Source organism: Talpa europaea, assembly GCF_964194135.1.
Source record: "Talpa europaea genome assembly, chromosome: 3".
NCBI lineage: Eukaryota > Metazoa > Chordata > Mammalia > Eulipotyphla > Talpidae > Talpa > Talpa europaea.
This window is the reverse complement of record NC_140069.1, coordinates 14,460,585-14,486,670: the sequence shown is the minus strand read 5'-3', so window position 1 is coordinate 14,486,670 and position 26,086 is coordinate 14,460,585. Positions and strand designations below refer to the sequence as shown.

At 43.8% G+C, this 26,086-nt stretch overlaps 1 protein-coding gene across 1 annotated transcript in view; it reads right to left on the bottom strand.

Moving 5' to 3' along the window:
- The window catches only part of ENPP2 (ectonucleotide pyrophosphatase/phosphodiesterase 2), a gene marked incomplete at both ends in the record, with an annotated part of 105,654 nt that extends 99,224 nt beyond the window's left edge, over window positions 1-6,430 (bottom strand). The window contains 2 exon segments of the mRNA XM_084230315.1: window positions 6,186-6,382; window positions 6,385-6,430. Of these exon segments, the coding sequence (XP_084086441.1) occupies window positions 6,186-6,382; window positions 6,385-6,430 (243 nt within the window).
- Between the last annotated feature and the right edge of the window lie 19,656 nt (window positions 6,431-26,086).

Sequence of the window (26,086 nt, the reverse complement as noted above, 5' to 3'; positions counted from 1 at the left end):
TGAAGAACGTAACATTTGATTCATGTTAGACTTTGATGAAAATGTATATTCTCAGCGAAGTACACAGAATGTGCAGAGGATAATCCTCACACAGGAAACAGGGTAAGTAAACAAACATTTGGCAAAATACTGGGTCTGCTCTGAGAGTAACAACTACTTCAAGAGTAGTTCAGAGGTTCTCTAATAGGCTGCCAGGAGTTGAAGCAGAATTGTTAAGTCAGGGGGGTGGATGATCATAAAATTTACTGTTCAAACTAAGACCCTTTGGAGAGTGAAAGTGAATGCTCTTAATAGCTACTAGGAGACCACAGGCAAGCTCTAGGACCACACGGGGACACCGGGATGGGATCACAGAGCACTTTAAATGCTGGCTAAAATATTTGAACTTCATACACAGAGTCGGAATCTTCAGGTTGAAAGGAAATGGCAATCCCACCATCCTGACTACCCCATCCCTGACTTTCCAGCTTTTCCAAGAATAGCTATAAGTCTTTGTTTAAATATCTCTGTGACAAAGAATGCATTGCTTGGAACAATTCTGTTAGAAAATTCTTCATTGTATTGAGCTGAAATTGATGTCCTGGACCTCCCACCCTGTGCTACTATCTCACAGAGACAAGCACAATGCTAATCTCTCTTCTACAGGAGAGTGGATGATGTAAAGACAGATAAATGGCTCTCTAGATCTTTTTCTTTGCAGATTAAATGTCCTATAATGTCATCTTTCCTATAGCCCTCCTGTAATTTGTCACCATTTGCTTTTTATTTCCTAATTCATTTTTAAAATGTTTCTTTCTGTCATCTCCAGCCACCATCTTGGTTAGGGCCACCATCTTTTCTCATTTATGTTACCACCAGGCCTCCTAAGTGGTTCTCTCCCTCATTGCAACCCTCCAACCCATTACCCAAACTGCTGCCAGAATGATCTTTCCACAGCACAAACGTGATTGTGACACAGCCCTGCTAACAATCGTCAGTGGCACCTTTGCTCCTACAGGTGAACTGCAGCCTCACAACAACAAGTTCTATCCCCACCACTGCTCTGCTCTCATCCCTCTCATTCCCTCACCCCTCTTCTTCCAGCTCCTTGAATAGACCTCTTGTCCTTAATCTATTGAAGGAACGTACGGTCACCTATGCTTGGAACTGTCTTCCCTCCACCAACTGCATGTTGATAACTCATATTCAGCCTCTAGAATATCTACCCTGGTTCCAGTAAGACAGAATTAAATACCCCTTCTTTGGTGGTTCCACAGGAACTTGCTTTCTCCCTCTTAAAGCAAGTAGAACATTAAAATCACCTGCTTATTCATCTAGAACTTTTGCTATTCATCTAGAACTTTTTGTGAATTCCATGAGAGCAGGTCTGTCTTTCTCAGCTGTCATCAGCATCTAGTACAATAATCAGCACAGAAAATACTAATCAGTAAATGTGTAGCACCAAAGTACAATTGCTCTAAATATGCTCTGCACAATGCAGACTAGAATGACTATCAACTTCCACATCATACAATCTATACCTTTCTTAATAAAACCTAACAAACATCTCACAATTGATTTTACAATCAGTTTATATTCCAAAACCTTAACTTCATGAAACCATGACTTCTATCTTTATCTTCTGTCTCTCTCTCCTCCTCCTCTGTCTCTTCTCCTCACCTCTCTTCATTATCCTCTCTTCCACTTTCTCTCCCACACCCTCCCTCTACCTCTCACTGCTTCCCCTCTCCCTCACGTATACCAAATAATTTGCAATTGACCTTAACACCCATGTGTAATACATGTTATATCTATCTCTGCACAATCCTCCCCAAAATAAAGTTAAAATAGGCTGTAACTTTCTGATAATTTTGAACTCCTAATCTTTTTGCATTTTTCTCAAATGTGATATATTTTATGTTTCTATGGATGTCAATGATATTAAATAAAACAGAAATGAAGACAGAGCCCACCAAAATCTACCATCTGTTAATCCATCTATTAACCAGTTTTCCCTTAATAAGTTCATTCAAGGAGTCATTAATCCAGCCCATAAGTAGTCTTCCAATCTAGAAAACTATCACAAGATCTGTGTCATTCTTTTTTTTTAAAGATTTATTTATTTATTTATTTATACAAGAACCGGGGTACAGGCCAGATGCACGGGAGGGTGAGAGGATTCACCTGAGACTGAGCTGGGAACAGAACAGGCAAACTGACTGAAATACACTGCTGAGGGGAGGAGTGGGCGAGACAGGAGAAATCTGCGCACCATGTGGGACCCTCGCCGGCCAGCTGGGATCGAACCAGCACTGCAGAGACTGTGGACAGCTTCACAGCATGGCGCTCAACAGCCTGCGCCACCAGGGGAGACCCCATCTACATCATTCTTGAAAGCCATTAATGATTAGTCTTCAAATTTATTAATGTTAGTTGAATATAACCATGCTCCAGGTGCTTTCATATACTTTATTTTAGTTACAATTTCCAACACATGTAATACTTTTTTAATAGATAATAATAATAAAAAAAAAATGTCCTAGAGGTAGTTAGTACTAGAACAGGAACATGCACCCAGGTCCTATGACTCTAGGTTCACGGTCAATACCACACATTACACTGGGATCCTCTCAAAAGAGAAAATATGCAGAATTGGTATTGGGTTGACTCCTAATAATCACCACCTGCTCTCCCAAATATCTCTTGAATGAAGTAATCCTCTTGATAGAAATTCTCACCCTGAACTTCCTGACAACTCAAGGGGTTTTAAGGGTAAACATATTTGAATCCCCTCAAAGTTTGTGAAAAGTGCTAGGGTTGAATATTATACATATTTTTTCCTCAGGAGAATAACGCACCTCTGAATCTTAAATGGATCATGGCTCCAAACAAGAACAAGTTGAAGTTCAATCACTCTCTCTAGAAAATAATCATGGTTCACCTCTCTATGTAGAGTTTCAGATGCATATATTTCTGTCTTTAGAAAATCAAAGCTAAATGTTCTCATCTCTAGTCTCCCAAAGCTTCCATCACCACTAGGAACCCTGGAGACCTCACCTACTGGTTCCTTCTGAGACCATGGACACATTTTCAGTTATCAAAATATACCAGCTTGTATCTTTGATACCAGCTTGTCCAGAGGCTCTCTTAGAAGTGCCCATATCATGGCCTTCAGTAGCCTCTTCCCATGCCACATTCAAGCCTGCAAAGGAGTCCTTTGCCTTCACAAAATCAAAGCAAAATTCTAACAGGCATTTCCTGCAGCTTTTCCCCGCTTTGGCTAAGGTTAGAACAAAGGGTAGCAATAGGAGAAAATCACTCTTTGAGATGTGGATCAGAGAGATGGTTAGTAAATGTGGAGACTTGGGGATTATTTCAAATACAAAATACAAAATGTTAAGTAAGTGGAGTCTGTTCTCTGCCTGATAATCATGGCTGATCACCCTTCAATCTCACCGCACTGCACAATGGATGACCACTTCCAGATAGGTTTGTGTATCTCTGCCACCTTATTCAACATCTGAACATAACAGTCACAGACAAGAATTCATTGAACATCCCATGTGGACCCAGCTAAGCCCAAAAGAGCTGATCCCTGCCTTCGAGGAGTTTACAGACCAGTGGGGGGCAGGAAAGTAAATAGATCATTACAATAAAGAAAGGCAAATGTTCGGACACAAGGGATAAAGAAAACTCTGCGAGAATATGGGAGGGTCACCTCTGTGGATGAGGAGCAGATGGTCTGGGTCATTTCCAAAAGTGGCTCTCTGCTGATTCTTAAGGGAAAATGGAAGTAAGACACAGGTCTAAGAGAAGGACGAAGAGGAAGGTCAAGTTCAGGGAGTAATTTAATATGCCTAAATTGTGCACAATGAAGTGTGAATTAAAATGTGCTTAAATGGGGGAAGAGAGTAAATGGCAAGAGATAAGACTGAAGAGGAAGGGGAAGGGCAAGCCATGGAGAATGTCTACATACCCATTATTCATTATTCTCAAAAGGAAAAAAGCAGGACTTCAGGAAAAAAGGAAGACTTTAGGAAAAAGATCTCCTGGGCATGTTGCATTTTAGAGAGACCACTTGTTGTAGTATGGTGACAAGGTGTGGGTGAACAGGACTGCCTCCAAGTGTGACTGATGGAAGTTGAGACCAGGATCAAATATAGGGGAGGGGGGTGCTGACTTCAACTAAAACAGTGGCAGGATGGAGAGAGGCACAGGAGTGTGCATGAAAGAGGTGGAGCAAATAGGACTCGGGAGCTGATTCTGTGTCCTGAATGGAGGAGAGGAAATCCCCCAGGATGGTTCAGTTGGGTCTGGCTTTCACAAGCAGGGTGCCATGTGAGCAGCAGAGAGCAGAAGAGGAGAAACAGGCCTGGGAGAAGGACAAAGAAGACAAATTTATTTTCAACAGGTTGCTTTTAAGGTGTTTCCTGAGGTATCATCATGGAGATGTTCTACATAAAAGGTTAGGGTTTGGGAGAAATGACCAGGCTAAGCCAAGCTTCCATGTCATGGCTGAAACATGGGAGTGGATGAGATTATTTTGGGGGGCTCTATGAAAGGGTAGGGTCAGGGACAATCAAACACTGATTCACTCAAGCCCTTTGCAGGCATTAAATAGTCACTTGAAAGGTCAGAGACTGAGAAGTGCAGTATTACAGAATCCAGGAAGGAGTTAAAAAAAAAAAAAAAAAAAGGAACCACCAAGAGTAGAAAATAACACAGAGGGGCCTCCCTCATGGTGCAGGGGTTAAAGGCACAGAGCTATCAAGCTGTCCCAGCCACTGCCTCAAGAGTTCGATCCCTGGCCTGGGAGCTAACCCACGTAGTGCAGCAGACCTCTCCTGTCTCACCCGCAGCTCCTCAGCAGTGTATTTCAGTGCATCTGCCTGTTCTGTTCCCCACTCTGTCTCTGGTGAATCCTCCCACCCCCTGCACCTCTGGCCTACACCCCAGTTCTTGTATGCATAAATAAATAAATCTTTTTTAAAAAGTGACAGAGAAGAAAGGTTAGCCCTCACCTTGGACTTAGCTTCCAAGAGGTCTTCCCAGACACTGACCAAGGTGGTGTTCAAAAGCAAGGACAGATACCAGCTGCTGGGTGTGAAGGAGTCACTAGGTGTGAGGACACAGAGATAGGGAATGGCACTCACTTTTCCCAGGAGGTTGGTGGGAAAGAGGAGAGGAAAATGGAGCAGGCAGTTGAGGGGAAGCGCGCAAACCCAACGCACTACGAGTGAACTGACTTGAGGAAAGCCTCTTCCCTTCCCTGGAACTGGGTGTGTGATAAATACATAAACAGACGCCAGAACTGCTTCCCTCTGCGTCCTGTTGAGACTTTGTTTTCAGAGCCTTTATCTTTGGGAAACTGCTTTGGGCTTAACTTGTTAAAATGAAACCAGAGGAAGGCAGTGCAGCCGCGCACAGTAACCCTTTTGACCCACCGTTGGCACCTGACGCTGCGTCCTTACCCCCCTCCCGACCCTTCCCACCTGCTCAGTTTGCCCCAGGAGATTTCCAAGCCCAGATCAAAAGCACCCCCTCCCCAATCGAGATCTCAGGTTCCCTCAATTCTCACCCCAAATTAGCCAGATCCATTTGAAAGGCGAGTTCACATAGTTAAGTACAAAGGGCTTGGGAGCCCCGGCAGCGCCGCATCTGCGCACACAAAGATGTGGATCCCGCGAGGGGGACCCGGCCTCGTGCTAGGGGCGCTCCCCATCTCCGAGAAAGAGGGATGGAGTCAGTGCAGGATCCCAGAGAGCAAGACCGAACCAGATGGCTTTAAAGATTCCCACCCGTCTCACAAAGCCCTTGTGCAACAGGTAATAAACAAAACGCCTCGCGGCCCCGGGAGGACAGAGCTCACCAGCCCTGGACCCGCTGTGCCCAAGGGAGCTCCCACTGGGCGCTAGTCCAGCCGTAGAGACCTGAGACCCGGCCCCGGCCCCACTTTGCAAGATCTACCCCGCTCCTTTACCAGAAACCAGACCCATATTTACATATGCAAAAAAATCCCTGGCAATGAAAACTCGAAATGACTTAAACTGCATCTTGCGCGCTGCAAGTTGCTCCAGCTGAGCGCCCGGGAACGCAGCCCAACAGGGACTGGAGGCCCTTTGCAAGGTTTCTCTGCTGACAGAACAGCAGCTTGGCCCCGGGAGCACCAGCAATGGAGGCCGGGAGGAGAGAGGCGCCTACCGTACCCGATGGTCGAGGCGGGTCATCCTGCGGCCGTGCGGGAGCCTGCTGGGCCCCGGCGCTGCGGACGCGGCTCGCCTGCGGGCGCGCGGATCTGTGAGCTCTGCCCCGGCACGCCCGCCCCGGGCTGCTCTTGTTTGCACTGGCCCGTTTGCTCTTGGGATTTCTCCAATGCAGATGTAGTCAGGGGGCCGCTGCCCCAGGGGACAATGATTCCATTGGAGGCCGGCCTTTGACAAGACTCACACATGACCTTTGACTAAAATGGCTTGGGGAAGGAAAGTGTCCCCAGGCTGGAGACGAGGCATCCAGGGCTGCCGTCCACATACCCACCCCCCACCGTGCCAAGTTAATTTTTTATCCTGTAATCCTCCAAGGAGAGTCTCCGGTGTCGTTTGATTTACCTCTTCTTCTTCATTCTGGAGGATTCTTTCCGGGGGTTTCTGAAAGGACTGGCTGCCGAAGCGTCCTGCTGTGTTAATGCCTACTTCTCTGAATTAGCATTTCCAGGTTGAAATGGGCTGGCGCATACTGTATAAGTTTCTCTGACTCTGGGGGATAATGTCACCAGGTCCCCTCTGCAGCATGTTAGTTTACAAAGAGCTTTGCACAATCATGCTGTTATTTGGCCTCCCAACCTATGCTTAGGAGGCCAGCCTATGACTGCTAATTTACACATAAACAGAAACTCCAGGAAAAATAAGATATTTGCCCAATCACCTTACCAGAAAGTGAAAATCTGGAAACTTTCCATCAACCTGGTGTCTACATCTTCAAATCATCCACTTCCCTGCTGAATGATGCACTGCCACTAACTGAATTATAATATTTAAGCGTATAGTGTAATACCTGGTTATAATAAATAATATAAAGCAATAGCAGCTAGGACTATTTTATTTTTTAAAATGATAAAAGTGACTGTTACAAATTGTTTTAATGTAATTGCTGTTTTGGTTCATTGACTACGTGGGAGGAGGCATCTAAATTTATCTCTTTACAAGTTGCTAAAGGTAGCAGCTTGTGGGATTGTGAAGAGAGGCCTGAACAAGTGGCTAGGACGTTATTTGAAGAAGAGGGATTTCTTTTCTTTTTTTTTTTTCATTTTTTTCATTTTACGTATTTTTTACATCATTTTTCATCTTTGCACAATGTACGCATTTTCCTGTTAAAAAAATAAAATAAAAAATCAAGAGGAGAGATATGATGGAAGTCTGCAGTGATGCCCTGCTCTGGGCATACGCCCCTTGTTGCAGTGTAGAGAACGGGGGAGGGGTCACATTTAGAACCAGCTTGGAAGGAGGCAGCCAAGAGGAGAAAAGAGAAAAGCATATCACTGACCCAGAAGACATCACATATAAAAGCCATCCTCGTGCCTTCGTGGAAATAAAAATACATCCTGCAGCAGGATCAGGGGTGTGAGAAGCACATCTAGACAGGAGGATGTGGGTTTGGACTTTGAGAGCCTCCTGTGTCACTCTAGGGAATTTGAACTTCATCCTGCAGGGCTGAATGGGTTGATACAACTAGCCCTGGGTTATCAGCTCACCAGAAAAGAATGCAGAAGTCCTATGTTGTTCTAGAACAAGAAAAAATAACATATATGATATGTAGATATCATATATATATATATACATCTTGGTGGTTATGGCATTAGCTTCATTAAATAGATGCAGCTTATTCTTCCTAACCACAAAAATGCAAGCAATATATGTAACCCCTCGCTCAGTTTTCTCATCAGTAAAATGAGGGTTATGGTATAGACTATGAGCATTAAATGAAATTGCATTGGTAAACCCTTTGCCTTTCTCGTGGCATAAGGTCGCACTGGATAAAAGGTAGCTATTGTCACACTGTACAGTGCTCTACTGTGTGCAGTGTCCCAGGAGGAACAAGGAACAACCTTTTCTTCCTGTGTTTCCCACCATACTCCTGGCTTTTGACTCACTATGATTTGTCCTACGTTCTTTCCACTTGTTATCTTTCTGCACCTCCTTAATGTCCCAATCTAAACCTGCATGTCAGTTTTGATCTTTCTCTCCTCCCAATTCCTTGTGCTACCACTACTATACCCATCTGCAAAATTTTCCCCAAGATGTAGCCAGCTGCTCCAGGCACACATCTGCAGCCGTGGCTGGTGCCCGGCACCCCTGTCATCTTCACAGTGTCCCAGCCAATCCATGTCTCCAATGACAAAGGGCCACTGTCCCCATATCTGCAGAGCCTGAGCTCACTCCCACTGACTTTCTTTCAGTGCGGAACCTCCTTTCCCCCAACAAAGTTACTGTCACTATCAGGATGGAGCTCTACATCCACCCCTGCACCTGTCTCCAGTCTGGACTGTCCCCTAACCCCTCAGAGGTGCCCTTCCTTCTGTGTGATAAGGAATGTCTTTCTTCCTATTCCCACTGGAACACCTTTCATCAGCCATCCCCCTATCTTCCAATTTCTTCTTTGCTGATTTTACCAGTATATGTTTTCAACAGATTTTTTTTGAAAAGCTAGTACATGGGGCCTTCCTGGTGGTGCAAGGGGTTAAGTCACAGTACTATGAAGCTATCAGGAGCCACTGCAGCATGAGTTCAATCCCCGGCCAGGGAGCTACCCACATGGCACAGCAGATCTGTCCTGACTTGCCCGCTGCTCCCCTCAGCAGTGTGTTTCAGAAGATCTGGCTGTTCTGTTCCCCACTCTGTCTCCGGTGAATCCTCTCACCCCCTTGCACTGCTGGCCTACACCCCAGCTCTTGTATGCATAAATAAATAAAATAAAATCTTTTTTTAAAAAGAAAGAGCTAGCACATGACTTGGCATCTTTGATTTGGGGTGTACAAGGAGAACTAAAACCCCAAAGTCTAGAAAAACATTCAAGTTTACCCATACAATGAACTTCATTTTTCCTAACGTGGTCTGAATATGTGCCTGCTCCTAACCCCCCCACCCCGCCCCACACACCCCTGCTGCCTGGTACATAGTTTCCGTGGATCTCCCAAGTCTGTTTCTGTCTTTAGAACCTGGCTTGAAGTCACCTGCCCCAAAAAGCCCTCCCCTGAACAGCCCATCTAAGAAGCCGTCCTCGCTCTTATATTGGCTCTTATATTGGCTTCTTTGTCTCCTTCCTGCCATTTGTCCCATGTTGCAATGAGAGCCTCCTTTGTTCACTTCCTTACCTATTTTCTGTTGGTTCTGCCAGTCTGCACTTTCCCAAGGGCTGAGACTCCTGCCCTGTATTCTCTGCTCTCTCCCCGGTGCCCAGTAGGTTCTCAGAGAACATTTGTGGATTATGAACTCTAACGACCTCTTTTGCCTTAATTTTTCATTCCCATCTTCATCATCTCCAGCCTACTGGCTCTCATCAATGGCTGCAACTGGAATCCCCAGAGGAGCTTGGAAAAATCCTGGTACCCAGTGCACCCTCAAATCCCTTTTCTGTGGGGTATTCGTTTTGTTGAGCTTTTTGGGCAATTCCAAAAACCAAGTTTGAGACCACTGCCCTAAGCTTTTCCTGACACACAGGTGATGCGTATGAAGAAATGATGAACAGAAGACCCAAGAAATGAAGTTGTCTTGTTGATCTTTCATTCCCCTTCTTGATTATTCCATCCATGATCTGTTACCCAAGCAAACCCTCTTCTCTTATTTCTCCAACCTTCTCTACCGCTTCTTTCACCAAGAACACCCATCCCCCATCTTGGCTCCCTAAGAGTTTTCCTGCTGGACTTGGGTAAAATGTGGTTTGGGCTCAATGCCACCTACTCTGTTAGGTCTTTCCCAGTCTCCCCCCACCAAAATCCTGTGCCTCCCCACTTCTTGCATTGCCCCCACTAGAAAGCCAGGCTGCCATGGCTGTTGTGTCATGATTGTTCTGGACAGATAGCTCGTTTCTCCTTGGATCCCCACATGTGCACACTGCCCTGCCCTCCGCAGATATGAACAAATTGATAAATGAAAGCATTAACACGTGAATGATTTTTTTAATGAGGTACCCTACATTGCTTTTTGTTTTCCCTTTTTTTTAACAGCTTTGTTGAACTATGTTACGTAACATGCAATTCCTCACATTAAATTGTGCAAGTCATTGGTTCTCCAAAATGAAAATCCGTTCCAGGTATAGTTACCCTGTACTTTCCTAGCCTCCCAGCCTAAGTCACTGCTAATCTGCTGTCTGTCTCTGTAGCTTTGCCTATTCTGACTGGTTCAGATAGCTGGGGTCCTGCAGTGTCCACTTGTTCTGACTGGCTTCTTTTTCCATTTGTGAAGACCTATCTGACTACAAGCCTCCCTTTCCCATTGAGTCGATGTGACAGATACAGATTTGGTAAGGATTTGGAGGACAAACCAAGGCTGTATTTCCTAGACCATATTATACAGAAACCTGGTAAAATATCCAAATTCCAGAGCTGGGGGAAGAGGAGAGAGAAATTTAGTTCCACTTGCTACCATATATAAAAGAGAAAGGAGTTGGACAGAGGATGGCTCAGCCCTGCCACACCAGCCCTGTCCCAGCTGCAACATTCAGGTAGGACCTTCTGTGGCATAAGGATCCCACATTAAAGGACAACTGCAGGGCCAGAGTCTAGCTTTTTGTTGAGACTCTTTATTCATTCCCTGCTTTCTCCTCCCTAAAAAGAGGATAAAAACCATTCCTATCTTACAGGAATCACCACATCATAATATGGTTGTAAGATTAAATGAGGGGGCATCTACACACAGCATAGCACACTACTTAGGACGCTATCAATGTCTAGTAAATATTCATGTTACTGTTGTTTAACCACAGCTATTCATATATTGTCTCCTAAGTGAATGCTAATTTGGCAAGAAGATCCTATCACTTTAAAAAATAATGCAGGGCCTCCTTGCTGGCTCAGGGGTTAAAATTTCAGCGCTATCAAGCTATCTCCAGCCACAGCGGCATGAGTTCAATCCCTGGCCAGGGAGCTGACTCATATGGTGCAGCAGACCACTCCTGTCTTGACCGCTGCTCCCCTCAGCAGTGTATTTCAGTAGATCCACCTGTTCTGCCCACTCTGTCTCTGGTGAGTCCTCTCACACACACACACCCCCAACATTTCTGGCCTATATTCTAGTTCTTGTATGCATACTTAAATAAAAATAAACCTTTAAAAGAAATAAAAATAATAAAACTAAATTTAAAATAATTCAAAATAATGCAGATCATTACTTTAGGAATCTTCACACACCATGCAGATATCCCCCGGGATATGGTCATCTGTGATCTGCTTATGGAGGGTAGGGACAATGGTAAGATGAGCTAAGATAAAGAATAATTGTTAATGGAAAGTAGGGGAGGAGGTAGGGTAGGTCCACTTCTAGCATAAAATTAATGGAAGGAACCTAGCTCTTCCCACCAAGTGATTAAAGGTGCCAGTAGCAGTTAGAGGATATTGACTCCATGGACCTTAGGTCACGTCTGCTCACCTGCATTCCTCTCCAGCAATTTCTTTTCCTTCTATTGTTATAAGCAGACCTGCCAGGGGCATCATCTGCTACGTCCCCTGGGGTATGTCTTAAGTACATCTGAAAACAGCCCTTGAATGGCTGACCAAGGGTAGGCAATCCACGGATCAGGCCTAATCATCAGTAGAAAGTAGCTGCAGGATTATCAATTTTGCTACCAATTGCCAGATAATTTCCCTAGCAGCACCAGGGAATTTTTTCATGTATGTAAGCTCCAAGTGTCTGTTTTAAGAGACCTTCATCTTCTAAGGCTCTAGAATATCTTTCTTACACATCTGGCAAACCTCTGTTCATTTCAGCTCAACCATCCTTCTTTCTAGCCTTCCTCCCCTCTCTGATGCTACCAAAACCTGTCCATGCCTGTGGCATAGCCCCAGGACAGTGCCTGTCTCTTCCCTGTGTATAGAACAGTGAACACCTAAAACACAAGGACATTTTCCATTTACATTTGTGTCTCCCACTAACTAGCCCTGTGCCTAGCATACAATGCTCATTCCTCAATCACTAGAAAAGCCAAAACTAAAAAGATCAGAGGCTGTTAGGAACTTGGGAAATAGGAGATTGGCTGACTACAAAGCTGATGCACAGGAGAAATTTTAGTGATGAAATTGTATGGTGCCAGGGTAGTGGATAGATGACCCTGTGCATCTGTCAAAACCCACAAAAAAAAAAAAAAAAAGAAATCTATCAAAAGCCTACTCTGTGCTAACACTTCAAAATGCAAGCACTTCTTGGAAGCTGGGACTGTAACTCCGTCAAGAACATAGACCAGGAAATGGGGTTGTCTCTCATCGAGTGTCCAGTGTGTGAACAGGGAAGATAGTGGTGATCAAATTCAACTCTCCTGATACCTTGTTTTGTTATGACAGGGATCTTTCCTTTAGTTAAAATGTCAGCATTTTTAATGTGGTTAGAAAGTTAGAGAAAATATGATTATTTTGTTCATGACTAGTTTTTCCTACTAATTTACTAGTCCTCAAAGCACCCCTGAGTTTGTGGTTGAGGTCACCGAGACTAACCCCAACCTCCATATGGCTAACTCCACTATTGTCTGACTCTGTATGTCCCACACCCCTACCCTGCTGTATTGCATCTCATCCACGCCAGGATCGACCAAGGGCCTGTAAAAATTTAACTCAGTCCAATTGCACAACCGTGAAATCTTGAGTTGCTTTTGGGGGTTATGAATGAGATTCTTCAATTGTCTGCTAAAAATATTTCCAGTGGGAGGAAAAACAGAACAAGTTGTCACAAACATAAATGTCCTCATCAGACTCTAGTGAGGTTACCATATAAGTACAGGATGTAAGGGAGACTCATTTGGGCCAGTGTGGGGGACAGACAGATCTTGTTTTGCTCCTCTTCCTACTCCTTTGTTGAATTTCAATTGTCAAGAGCCCATTCCCCCTTCAGAAGCGTGAATGCTTGTGCACTATTTTTATTCATGTATGCTAATGTCCCAACACATCAAATTACATAGATTAGATAGATACAGTTTTTGTATGTCAACTGCATTCCCCTAAAGGTGAATGGATATACACTTGATCTTAGCCAACAGGCCAAGAAGTGGTAGATATAAAGGAAAGAGAAGAATCAGATCAGTCCAGATTTTCTAACTTCAGCAACCAGATCCCTAGAGGGACCATCACTTGACTGTAGACCCTGAAGACAGTGAATTCATTTTAAGATGTATTCAATTTAATGATGGACTTTTATCAAAAATAAAGATAGGAGCCATCTCTGAATACCCCCCAAGTTCCACTATATTTTATACATAGTAGGTGTTCAAAATATTTATTGAAGTTACAGTACATCCTACTTACAGACTTTTCACTATCTAATCTTGACTATGTCTTCTGTCAGATTCCAAGTGAAGATCCATCCCACCGCACTGCACTAATATAACATCATGTAATATTTATCCATAGGACAAACAAAGAAACTTCAACCTCTGGGTGTATGACTAAGAAATTTTACTGCAATAATAATTTTCATTAAGGGGTGGAAAGAGTCAAGAAAATTATTATTGCAACCGCAAATTGGTCCAGGGCTACACATGGCTTCCAATTTCCCTACAAATTTCAGAGAAGCCATAAAAGATTCATGTGAAATCTGGTTGGTTGATTAGAAACATGTGGAGCCCCCCACAGGCACGTGTTTCACATTTCCTACTCCAAGTTTGCCAAGGATTAATCAGCATCTGCCCTATGTTATTCCAGAAAACAGAATCACCCCAGCTGGCCTTTTGGAAGGATGGGACCGAGGTCAGGAGAGCATCCACAAACCCAGGACATCAATAGATAGAGAATAGGCAAACAAATGCCAAGCAGAGAGGTGTCTGCCACACCCAGCTTACTCCATCTTCCCCAAACCAGCTCCCTGTGTTTCCCTCCAGTCCTAGTCCTCAGCCCAGTCCATGTTCACCTCCGTATCAGAAGTGAAGAGGAAACTTGGGGAAATAGCCTCTGAAGTGAGGACACTGTTACTTCATCCTGAACCTCCCACCCTCCCAGAACATAGATTCCAGAATGGAAAAGGCACATGAGCTGGAGCCAGTAAGTCTCAAATTTGGAACCAGACTCCACCATTACTTTTGGGTAATTTACTAAGCTTCTTTGAGTTTCAGATTTCTTCATTTACAAAACAATAATGAGACTAAGTTTGAGACAAATTTTGAAAGGGTGTTATGAAGACTGAGGAAATAATGCAAAAGCCATACGTGTGTGAAGTTAGCAAACATGGACCTTTCTTGTTCTTTTCCTTTTGTATGATGACCTTTCCCCACAAGTGTGGGTCTGCAGTGTGTGGAATACCACAAAGCTATTTAAAATAATGAGGTAAAATAAATAAGCTCAATTGAAAACATCTCCATGACACACTGTAAGGCAGAAATGAAGCTGAATGCAGATCCCACTCACAGAAGGAAATGGGTCCAGTTTACCCAGCAACTGGGACCTCATCAGTTTCACGCAGGGCTCCTGGGCTCCCAGGGCAGATGATGACAACAAACCTGGCTTCCCTGCATGGAAGTACTGAGTGTGGGGAAGATGGAAAAGGCAGGGACGAGGCATCATTCAACTGGGTCTTAGGAAGGAGTAACATTCCCTGAGGGGGAATCAGTGACATGACAAGCCAGAGGAGTAAATGCATCAACACTGAGGCCATGCTATGCTCAAGAAACAATAACTGGTTAGAGGAGAAGATCAAGAGTGAGACGTTGAGAGCTGGAGCTTGGCAAGGTCAAGGGGCTTGTTGACCAAGAGCCTCGTCCTAGGCGGAGCCTCTGGCTTTCATCCTGTAAACAAGGCAAGCTCGCTAAAGGGGCTGGGAATGCTCTCCTTGGTGTTTTATTGTATTTTGGTTTTAGTGTTTTCTAGGCTCATCATGAGACTAGAAAAATTCCAATAGTACAAAGAGATATAATAAAAAATAAATTCTCTTACCCTGGGTCAGTATGAAATCCTATTCTCTCTCTTTTCAGAAAAGTTACAGGTATGGGTGGCGGGGAGAGGAGGGATTAGGGTCAAAATAAGGGGGGTGGGAATTGTACGGGGAATATAACCAAGATGAAAAATGCATACATTGTGCAAAAATGAAAAATGATGTAAGAATTATATAAAACAAAATATATTTTTACAAAGTTACACGTATGAATATTCTTCTCAGCCATTCTGAGAATGAGTATTTACATATTGCTGTTAGTGTTTCATTCCTGCCTTACAATGTGTCGAGATATTTCGAATCGAGCATATTTAACTTCACCTCATTATTTTAAACAGCTATGTGGTATCCCACACACGACATTGTTGTATCATCTTTTATTTTTTTAATGATTTTATTTATTTATTTATTTTTGTGTAGAACTGGGGTTCAGGCCAGAGGTGTGGGGAGTGAGAGGATTCATCAGAGGCAGAGTGGGGAGCGGAGCAGGCGGATCTAATGAAATACACAGCTGAGGGGAGCAGTGGGTGAAGCAAGGAGGTCTGTGTGCCTTGTGGGTTAGCTCCCTGGCGGGGGATCAAACTCAGGTGGTTGGTTGTGGTGAGCCTTCGGTCACTAGGGAGGCCCTGTTGTATCATCTTTTATTTAATCAATCCCAAGTTGGCACAGATTTAAGTTATTCTCAATAGTTTATTATTATAAATAAGGCTACCATCTAGCCATATAGCTTTGCAAATATATGTTCCTGTAGAAAAAACTACTAAAACTAACTTGTGAGATCAAAGAGTTTGTGCTTTTAAAATCCAAGAGTTATTTTCAATCTGTCCATTTTAAAAAGTCCCTATTTCTACTCCCACCACTGGAGTTTACTCTCTCTATTTCCACATACCCTTAACATTACCAAACTTTTAAACTTTGGCTATTACCAAACTTTTAAATTTTGGCCTATCTGATAAGTTAATCTTTTATTTCCTTATTTTGACTTAACATTTCTTTCACTGAGTGAAGATGAGCAACTGCTGTTTATAAAACATGTGTACTTCTTTCTCTGAGAAAGCTTTTAAAATTTTCCTGGCCAATTTTTCTATTAGTTTGTGGTCTTTTCTTTGCTCATTTATAAAAGCTCCTTATATATTAAGAAAATAGGCCAGTTGACCAAGATTTTATTTATGGCTTCTAGACTCTATCCAGTTCTTAGAAAGGTCTCCTCAATGCCAATATTATTTTTAAATCCACCCATATTTTCTTTCATACTTTTATGACTTCCTATTTCATGTTTGCAGTTTTGGGGAAATTGAAGAGCTTATTTTGCTATAAGGTATCAGATAGGTCTTTATGCCTTTATGTTTTTCTTTTAATGGATGACTTGACCCCCATTTAAATCTATTGACATGATAGATGTGTCTGTTCTTAGTTCTCATCTTTTAGTTATATTTTCTTTTTTTAATGCTTCCTATTTTCCAATTTTTCCTACTAAGACTGGATTTATCTTCCTTGCTATAACTGCTTCTTTCTCTCTCTTTTTTTATTTATTATTATTTTTATTTATTTTTTTATTTTATTTATTATTTTATGTATTTATTTTTTTTATTTATTTATGCATACAAGAACTGGGGCATAGGCCAGAGGTATGGTGGGTGAGAGGATTCACCAGAGACAGAGTGGGGAGCAGAACAGGACAGATCGACTGAAATCCACTGCTGAGGGGAGCAGCGGGCGAGACAGGAGAAGTCTACTGTGCCACGTGGGCTAGCTCCCTGACCGAGTATCCAACTCATGTCACAGAGGCTGGTGATTGCTTGATAGCACTGTGCCACCAGGGAGGCCCCAGAAGGATTTTTAAAGAAAGGGCCATATCCCTTTCATCACTTCTTCCTGCATGATGGCTAGAGTCCACACATAATCACTATAGCTTCAGCCATCTTTTTGGGATGGAAGTCACATTTGATAGTCCAATAAGAGCATGAGTATATCTCTGTTCTATGGATTGTTGGTCACCACCAATGAGTGTGGGGAAGGAACACATATCTGCTTGTTGAAGCTACTGTCTCTATTTCCTTTTTTCCACAGTTGAATCTAACTCTAACCTATTATCCTTATGACATCTTGGTGATTAGGGCATCTTGTTTTATTGTTGAATGTCAGTTCATTAAGTTAAAAAAGTGGCATTGATCATGCTAAATACTATGGATAGGAATGACCACAACAGAGTTCAACTTCAAGGATATTTCATTTAAAAGGGAAGAAGAGACCCTTTTCATGAAGATGGTGCTGAAAGTAAAGAAGAAAGCCCCTCCCAAATCTGTAGCCGAAGCAAAAGCTTTGAAGGTCAAGAAAGCAGTGCTGCAAGCCATCCACAAGCACAAGGCAAAGAAAATCCACACATCACCCACTTGTCAGAGGCCAATCATTGTGACTCCAAAGGCAGCCCAAATATTCTCAGAGGAACACCCCAGAAGAAACAAGTCCAACCACTGTGCCATCATCAAGGTCGCCCTGACCTTGCATCAGCTATGAAGAAGGTAGAAACAACAACACACTTATGCTCATTGTGGATGTCAGGGCCAACAGGCACCAGATCAAAGCAGCTGTGAAGGGGCTCTATGACACGGATGTGGCCAGGGTCAAGCCACTGGTCAGACCTGAGGGAGAGAAGGAGGCATGTGCTCCACTGGCTCTGGTTGTTGCCAACAGAATTGGGATCATCTAAACTGAGTGCATCTGGCTAATTCTAGATAGAAGTTTTTTTCACCATAAAAAAAATATAAAATGGAATAGGAGACATATCTATGAGATTATAATAAATGGAATACCTGGAATGTGAGTAAAAAAAGTTCTACTTATTTTTAGGTGTATTTGGTGTGTTTATGTCTAGTTTTCCCACATGAACAAGAGAGAGAGTTCAGAAAGAGACTACACTTTTCTGGTTTTTTTTTTTTCATTTATTTTTTTAAATAATAAATTTTATTTTTATTTTCCCCATACAATTGCAACCCCCCCATTTTGACCCCAATCCCTCCCCTCCCGCCCCCCCCACCCCCCAAAAAGTGTCTCTGGTTCATAGGTTTTTGTTGATTTTGATTTTCACTTTCTTATAGTTATTCATTTTCCTGGTCCCTTATTTAAGTTTTCTAGATTCCTGCTATGAGTGAGACCATCCGGTATTTTTCTTTTTCTTTTTGGCTTATTTCGCTGAGCATGATCCCTTCCAGCGCCATCCATGTTGCTGCAAATTGCATGTGTTTATCTTTTTTGAATGCTGAGTAATATTCCATGGTATATATGTACCACATCTTCTTGATCCAGTCATCTATTTTTGGGCATTTGGGCTGTTTCCAAAGCTTAGCTATTGTAAATAGTGCTGCTATAAACATAGGGATGCAGGTGTTCTTTGGAATTGATGTTTCTGTGTCTCTGTTTTTTATTTTGTTTCTTTTATCTTTGTAGATCAACAGATACCCAATAACTTGAGCAACTGATAAGCTTGTTGTTCAACTGATCCACTGCATGTAAGGAAAACTGGAACTTTGGTTACTTCCTTGTTTGAATCACTAAGCCTTGTCCCACCACCCTTCTGTGAAAAAGAAGGATAAAGATTACAAGGGGCCCCAAGCCCTGTGTTCCTTTCCCCTGTAAGATAAAGAACCAGGGCCCTCACCAGCTCTGCAGAGTATACACTCAGGATGCCTTGAAAGAAATTCCTGAGGCTCATTCTCTGGACTTAAGAATAAAGATGAAGCTTTAAGTTCCTAGGCCTGCCTTCAATTCCCTGTGACCTGAGCAGATTGTCTCATCTTTCTGGGCCACAAAGTACTTAGTTAATAATAATTAATTACAATCAGTTACAAAAGAACACTACGTCCTCAAAGGTCCCATTTAACACAAATGCAACTCTATGGCTGGAACAAGCCCTAACTGGGTTGTTGGGGAACTTGAATTCAGTTGGCTAAAGTCCTGCTTCTTCCAGTAAAGCATAGGATGGCCTTAAGAGAGAGCTGCAGCATCTGCTAACTTCAGATTCTTCACCTCTAAGATAAGGGAGTTGAACAAGATACCTGAAGATGTCTTACAGGCCCAGGGAAATGGGTGCTGGGTCTTTATCTCCAAGGCACCTTAGGGAAGTGACCAGATCATGGCCACAGTGAGCCAATGCCTGGAGTTTCAGCACTTGTGGACTTCAGCAACCAGGAGGCCGTGGCACTGCTGGAGAAAGCCAAAGCACCAGGGGCTTGCTTCATGCTGTGGGTGTGAATGGATGGGGATGAGGCCCTTGGAATCAGTGCTGGAGGACAGAAGACCTGGTGGTAGAAGGCAGCCAGGCAGAAAAATGGCCCAGAACCCTCATGAGTTTTGGAGGAGTGCTTTATGGTCAGGTAATCTCTCTCTTAAAGGCAAATGAGCAAGAGCCCTTCTTACATGGTTGGGGGCTGTTTCGGGAAGAGGCATCTGTCAAAACATGGAAGCACGATAGCCTTTTGTTCTTATGAACACTAATGCCCCCACTTCCCTCCGCCACCTGAAAATAACTGATGATTAAATATTTGATAGTAACTAACCTTGCCATTAGCAACAGCATGGCTGGAACTGGAGGGGATTATGCTAAGTGAAATAAGGCAGAAGGAAAAAGACAAACAGCAGATGATTTCACTCATGTGTGGAATATAGAGAAACAAAACAAAGGAACAGAAAAATTAACCAAAACAAACCCTAGAAACTGACTGCAGAATTGAAGCTACCAGAGGAGGAGGATGGGGGTGCGGAGAGGAAAAGGATGGAGGGGGCCCAATGACTTAGGGTAGAGGATTAGGGGTATTCAGGTGGTGGGTGTAGTGTAACACACATCTAAAAAGTTGTGAACCTATACCTCTATATCATATACACTGTTATCAACCATTGTTAGCTCAGTAAAAATAATGCAATTTAAAAAATTACTCTAGGGTCTCCCTGGTGGCACAAGGGGTTAAGTCTCAGCACAATGAAGCTATCCACAGCCACTGCAGCAGGAGTTCAATTCCTGGCCAGGGAGCTACCCACATGGCGCAGCAGACCTCTCCTGTCTCACCCGCTGCTCCCCTCAGCAGTGTATTTCAGTGGATCCACCTGTTCTGCTCCCCACTCTGTCTCTGGTGAATCCTCTCACTCCGCACAACTCTGGCTTGCATCCCAGCTCTTGTATGAATAAATAAATCAATAAATAAAAAGCTATTTTACAATATCTCAGAGTTGAACTGTTTTGTGAATATGCAAAATTTTTCTTCCTTGATGGAAAACAAACACGTTAATTATATTATTAGAGAAGACACTGCCCCAAAATAAGTCCCCAATTAGCAGTAACTAGATGTGATCTGCCTAAATTCATCTGATTTGTAGAATTATTTTTTCTAGCTTATTTTTTCTACCCTCCTGCTCCTGTATATAGGAGGCATGAGAGGAGCGGGACCGGGGCTGAAATACTGAATGACAGCAGGACAGTGCTGTGCCATAACAACACTCAGGGGACAACACCGCCACATCCACAGGTAGTTCTTGTTCAAACTGCATTCTCTCAGCAGCTTCTGTAACTGCAGCTGTATCCTGATAGGGAGGAATCACGTCATACTTGAAACTCAATAGGCCAAAAAAAAAAAAAAAAGAAAAAAAATCATATTATTAGATTTTATGTCTATAGGTTGTATCATAAAAAATAACTCCAATCTAGTGCTCCATGCATAAGATTTTTTTTATTAAGTTACCACCCTGTGATAATAACAAAATTGGCTCAGAGGTGGAATTTTGCATTATCTCTCATCATTTTGCACAGACACTTATAAGGCATGACTAAAGTCAGAAATAAAAATGTTCTTTATGGGAACAGAAGTGCTTTAACAAGTATAGAGGTTCCTGTTGATAAGCATAACCAACAATCTTAATGTCACATTGTTCCCTTTGATCCCAAGTCAAAATGTTTCCTCTTATCCAAGTCCAAACAATTCGTCTATGTCCATTGGAAGAAAACCAATCAGCTACATCTATCTTCTTTGAACACCCCTGAAATCCTCCTTTATGGTAAATCTCTGCCTAGGGCCAACAAAGTATCATGTTTTTTCCTCTTTTAGAGCTTGGACAATGTGTACACATTTCCAGAGCAAGATAGTGGTGGTCAACTGTAGGCGGTAACTAAGGACTTAGTAAACAAAACAGTCAGGGCTGGTTAACAGAGCCTAGTGCCAAAAAATTGAAAACTCACTATCTTCATCAAACAACAAAATCCTAAGTGAATGGAAAAATTTTAAGCTTTTGGATTTTTCAAGCTGTTGTTGGTTTTCAATTTGTCAGAAAGACATATATTTATCTACTGATTAAAAGTAAACTTGGATAATATAAACACTCTGAAACTTCTTCCTTTCCTGAGGCTGAAAGTCTAAAGCTTCATGCTCAGGACTGAATTGTGTTCCTTCAAAATTCCTATGTTGGGCCTCCCTGGTGGCGCAAGGGGTTAAGACACAACCTATGAGGCCATCCGCAGCCACTGTAGCAAGAGTTCGATCCCTGGCCAGGGAGCTGACCCACATAGCACAGCAGACCTCTCCTGACTCACCTGCTGCTCCCTCAGCAGTGTACTTCGGTCAATCTGCCTGTTCTGTTCCCTGCTCTGTCTCTGGTGAATCCTCTCACCCCCCGCACCTCTGGCCTGCACCCCAGCTCTTGTTTGTATAAATAAATAAATCTTTAAAAAATAAAAATAAATAAATAAAAATAAATAAAAATGAATCCACCAGTCACATAGACATCCTATGCTAGGACAGTGATAGATGGAAATAAAAAGACCCACTTACTCAATCCCTTAATCAACCAATTAATCAATAAATAAAATAGGTATCAGGAAGCTGACTGTCCTATTTTTCCAAATGTCAACATCTTTCTAGAGTTTTTGTTCCTTTTATCTAATATCCTCTATCCCTCTTGAACCTGATCCCTATAAATGAAATAAAGGAATATTTTGTCCCTAGGGATCATTCTCCTTCTGTGTGTGCACGTGTTCATGGGTGTGCACGTGGTCATGGGTGTGCACATGTTCATGGGTGTGCCCACATATGTGGGCACACATGGCAGAGTATTCTAGAGAACTGTAAGCTCAGGGTTGTGTCAATTTGCATGGATGGTTTACCTTCAAATCACAAATCTTTCAGTGCCTGCTTTTATATTTTAACTTTGAGCATCTCAAAGTCTCACTTCCTTTATCTCTAAAATAAAAAATTAGAGTGCTTACCTCTTTTGATCTTTCACAAGAACAAACTTATAGAGCATTTGTGTAAGACTTGGCATAAAGTAAATGCTCAATATATTTACAGTTATGAAATTAAATGCAAAGTCTTTGATACATTCTTGATTTGACTATCATAAAAAGTCAAGGGATGGGCCTCCCCTGGTGGCGCAGTGGTTGAGTGCTGGGCTGTGAGGCTGCCCGCAGCCTCTGCAGCGCCGGTTCGTTCCCGGCCACTGGTGAGGGTCCTGCCAAAAAAAAAAAAAAAAAAAAAAGTCAAGGTAAAAATTATAAGCAAGCTCAGTGTGTGAAGTTATTCTGTAAACCCTAAGTACACACAGCTCAAGCCTCAGTGTTCATACACTATTACTTTTCTAAAATTTTAAAAAAAGATTCATTTATTCATACAAGAGCTGGGGTGCAGGCCAGAGGTGCAGGGGGTGAGAGGATTCACCAGAGACAGAGTGGGGAACAGAACAGGTGGGCTGACTGAAATACACTGCTGAGGGGAGCAGCGGGTGAGACAGGAGAGGTCTGTTACACCAAGTGACTCACCTCCCTGGCTAGGGATCGAACTCCTGCCGCAGTGGCTGTGGGTAGCTTCATAGTACTGAGATTTAACCCTTTGCACCACCAGGAAGGCCCCTAAAATTATTTTTAAAGACACAAAGTCCTTCTATTCCAACCAGAAAACAAAACCACCAGAATTAGTTATAGTTGTTTCAGAAAATACTTCAAGGCATTCATTTCTGTTTGCAAGTTTAGAGGTCAGGCACACAGGTGAATGTCCCTCTTTCTTGTGCCTAATCCCCTCTCCATTCTCACACAAAACAGGAATCAATTCATTTCCTCCAGATACCAACTGAGTGCATCTGACTGGCAGCACTGAACATTTCTAAGGACTTTCTTTGTAAATGTGTCCTTGAGAGCCTTGTGAATTTCCTTCCTCCCTGTCCCTGTCTCTCTTAAGAGCAGAACATTCGATTTACTGCTCTTTTATTTTTCCTGGTGAATAAATAAAAATTTATGGTAAAAATATGGAAAATAATCCCATTATAGTTTTCCTTCAGCTCTGCCAAAACCAAACAAAACACAAGGTCGCCACAGAACTTAACAATACACAAAACAGCCCCACAAAATTGGAAAGGGATTTAGTGAGTTTCTGAGTCACAGCAGATGGGGATAACACTTAATGCTCGCTTACTCGAAAGAGCTTGCCACGTACCCATGACCTTGTAGAAGCTGCTAAATGCCTTTTCTCTCTTCCTTACCACTCCAAATAAAATGGTCCTGACATGCTTACAACTCTCCTGACACAACTGGGATTGAAGGAATGTCTATTTCTATTGGGAATGATGCCTTTTTGGCTATCTTTTATCTGGCTGCTCATGTTCATCCCCATGGTCTCTCTACCAGAGTGGGGACAAGCAGACCAAACTGTGAGCCAATAGCCTAGACTTTGCTAATTGTGCAGCTTCCTAGATATTGCTCCGAGAGGTTGATTCCGGAGCAGCAACACCTGATCTATTAAGAACATGCCATTTGCGGGCCTCCCCGGTGGCGCAGCGGTTGAGCGCTGGGTTGCGAAACTGCGCGCGGCCTCTGCGGCGCCGGTTCGATCCCCGGCTGCTCCCCGGCCACCAGAGGAGGGTCCCACATGGCGTGCAGACCTCTCCTGCCGCCCGCTGCTCCCCTCAGCAGTGTACTTCGGTCCTTCTGCCTGCTCTGCTCCCCGCTCTGGCTCTGGTGAATTCTCTCACCCTCCCGCGCTTCTGACTGTACCCAGTGCATGTATAAACAAAACAAACAAACAAACCAGCAAACAAATAAATAAAGCATGCCTCTATAAAAAAAAAAAAAAAAAAACCCTAAAAAAAAAAAAAAAAGAACATGCCATTTGCGACAACATGGATGGAGCTGAAAGGGATTATGCTAAGTGAAGTAAGTCAAAAGGAAAAAGAAAAATACCTGATGGTTTCACTTATATATAGGCGGATTATAGGGAAACCAAACAAAGGGTCAAGAAAATGACAAAACTTGAGGGGGCGGAGCAACATGGCGGCGAGGAGACGCTGCGAGTAAGATCTCCCATTAAAAAAAGTTAATAGGGAGGAAAAGCGGCAGGTCCCAGTGAGAACTGGGACACGGAAGATAAACGGACGATTCCAGCAAACTGCCCAAAGAAGAAAGTTGCCATAAAAGAGGACCAGAAGGGAGGGAAGCGCAGAACCCTGCTCCCCTCCCCCGCCCACAGAGGCGGCACTCTCCGACCGGCAGAGACGAGGGAAACAACAAACCAAAACGCCCAACAAGAAAAACGGATGCAGCAAGCGGGACTGTGAGTGGAAAGGAACTATTTCAGCCACCACATCCCGTGAACGGGAGCTGAGGCGAACCCTGCAGGATCCGCCGCGGAGGTGAACTCCAGGCGCCATTAAAGAGAGCCCCGCCCCCCAGGAGGAGACCAGCACCAGCACACAGCCCCGGCCGCCCGGTAAGCTTGCGCGGAAAGTGGCGCGGATCCGGACCGGATCGCAGCTGCCCAGGTCCCCACGCCTGCGACCTAGGCTTGCGGGGAGACGGCGGAGGCCCTCCCTGAGTGAGCAGGAACAAGGCGCCCAGGCAGGGGAGCGGGATTCAAAAGGCGCCATTCCCGCGCCACTGATCTGGGCTACAGCCCGCGTCCTGGAACTGAGGGCTTTGGAACTGAGACCCGGGGCACGAAATTAGGGGCGTGGGTTCCCCACGACGGTGGGGCACAAGGCAGACACAGCACCCCAAAGCCGTTGAGGTGTACCCTACCATCCCCGCTCTGCTCCCTGTCCCACGGGGTGGAAAATCAGCTCCCCAAGGGCTCTAGGAGAGATCTCTGGCGCCACCTAGCGACTTGACCCCAGCACAGGCTACTGAAGGAGCTAGTGGCCAGCTGGGGAGTTAGCCCACACCGGGCCCCTTCCGAACAAGTAGTCTGAGCCCACAGGGAGAGCGAACACCCACAGCCGGGGCAGACCAGGCGCGCAGAAGAGTGTGCCTGAGACCAGAAGCGCAGGGAGTGTGTCCCACATCACCATTTTAGAACAGGGACATTTCTTCAGTAAAGACTACCTGCAGAAGGCTTCCTCAGGAGCCAGAGGTGAGCGGGGGAAGTTCGCCCACGCCAGACCCCCTCTGGCCTGCAGTCCAAGCCCAGAGGGGAGCAGGAACCCACCGCCGGGGCAGACCAGGCGCACAGGGGAGTGTGTCCCCACATCGGCATTTTAGAACAGGGACCTTTCTCCAGTAAAGGCTGCTTGAAACTGACAGATGACTCCTGGAAGAACCAGAGGGGAACAGAGAAGCCCACCCAAGATGCCGGCCAGTCCCAACAACACAGTGTCCCAACGCATACGGCAAATTAGAAAACAGACAGTAGGGAGGAGAAGAACCACACGCAACCTAGCAACTCTCCAGAGAAAAAGCACACCACAAAAAGAAAGCCAGCCCCCAGATTGCAACGACAATAACTTGGAAGAATTTCTGAGCCTTCCAGAAAGAGAATTTAAAATTGCCGTGATTAAAAAACTGACAGAAGTCATAAAGGAAAACAATGATAAGGGAAAAATAATCAACGATCAGAAGAATGCAATTGAGTCCCTAGAGAGGGAAAACAATGGTCAGAAGAAAGAAATTGAGTCCCTAAAGAGGGAAGTAAAAGAAATGCAGGAGATCAAAGAATTAATGGAAGAACTAAAGAATTCTGGGAAAA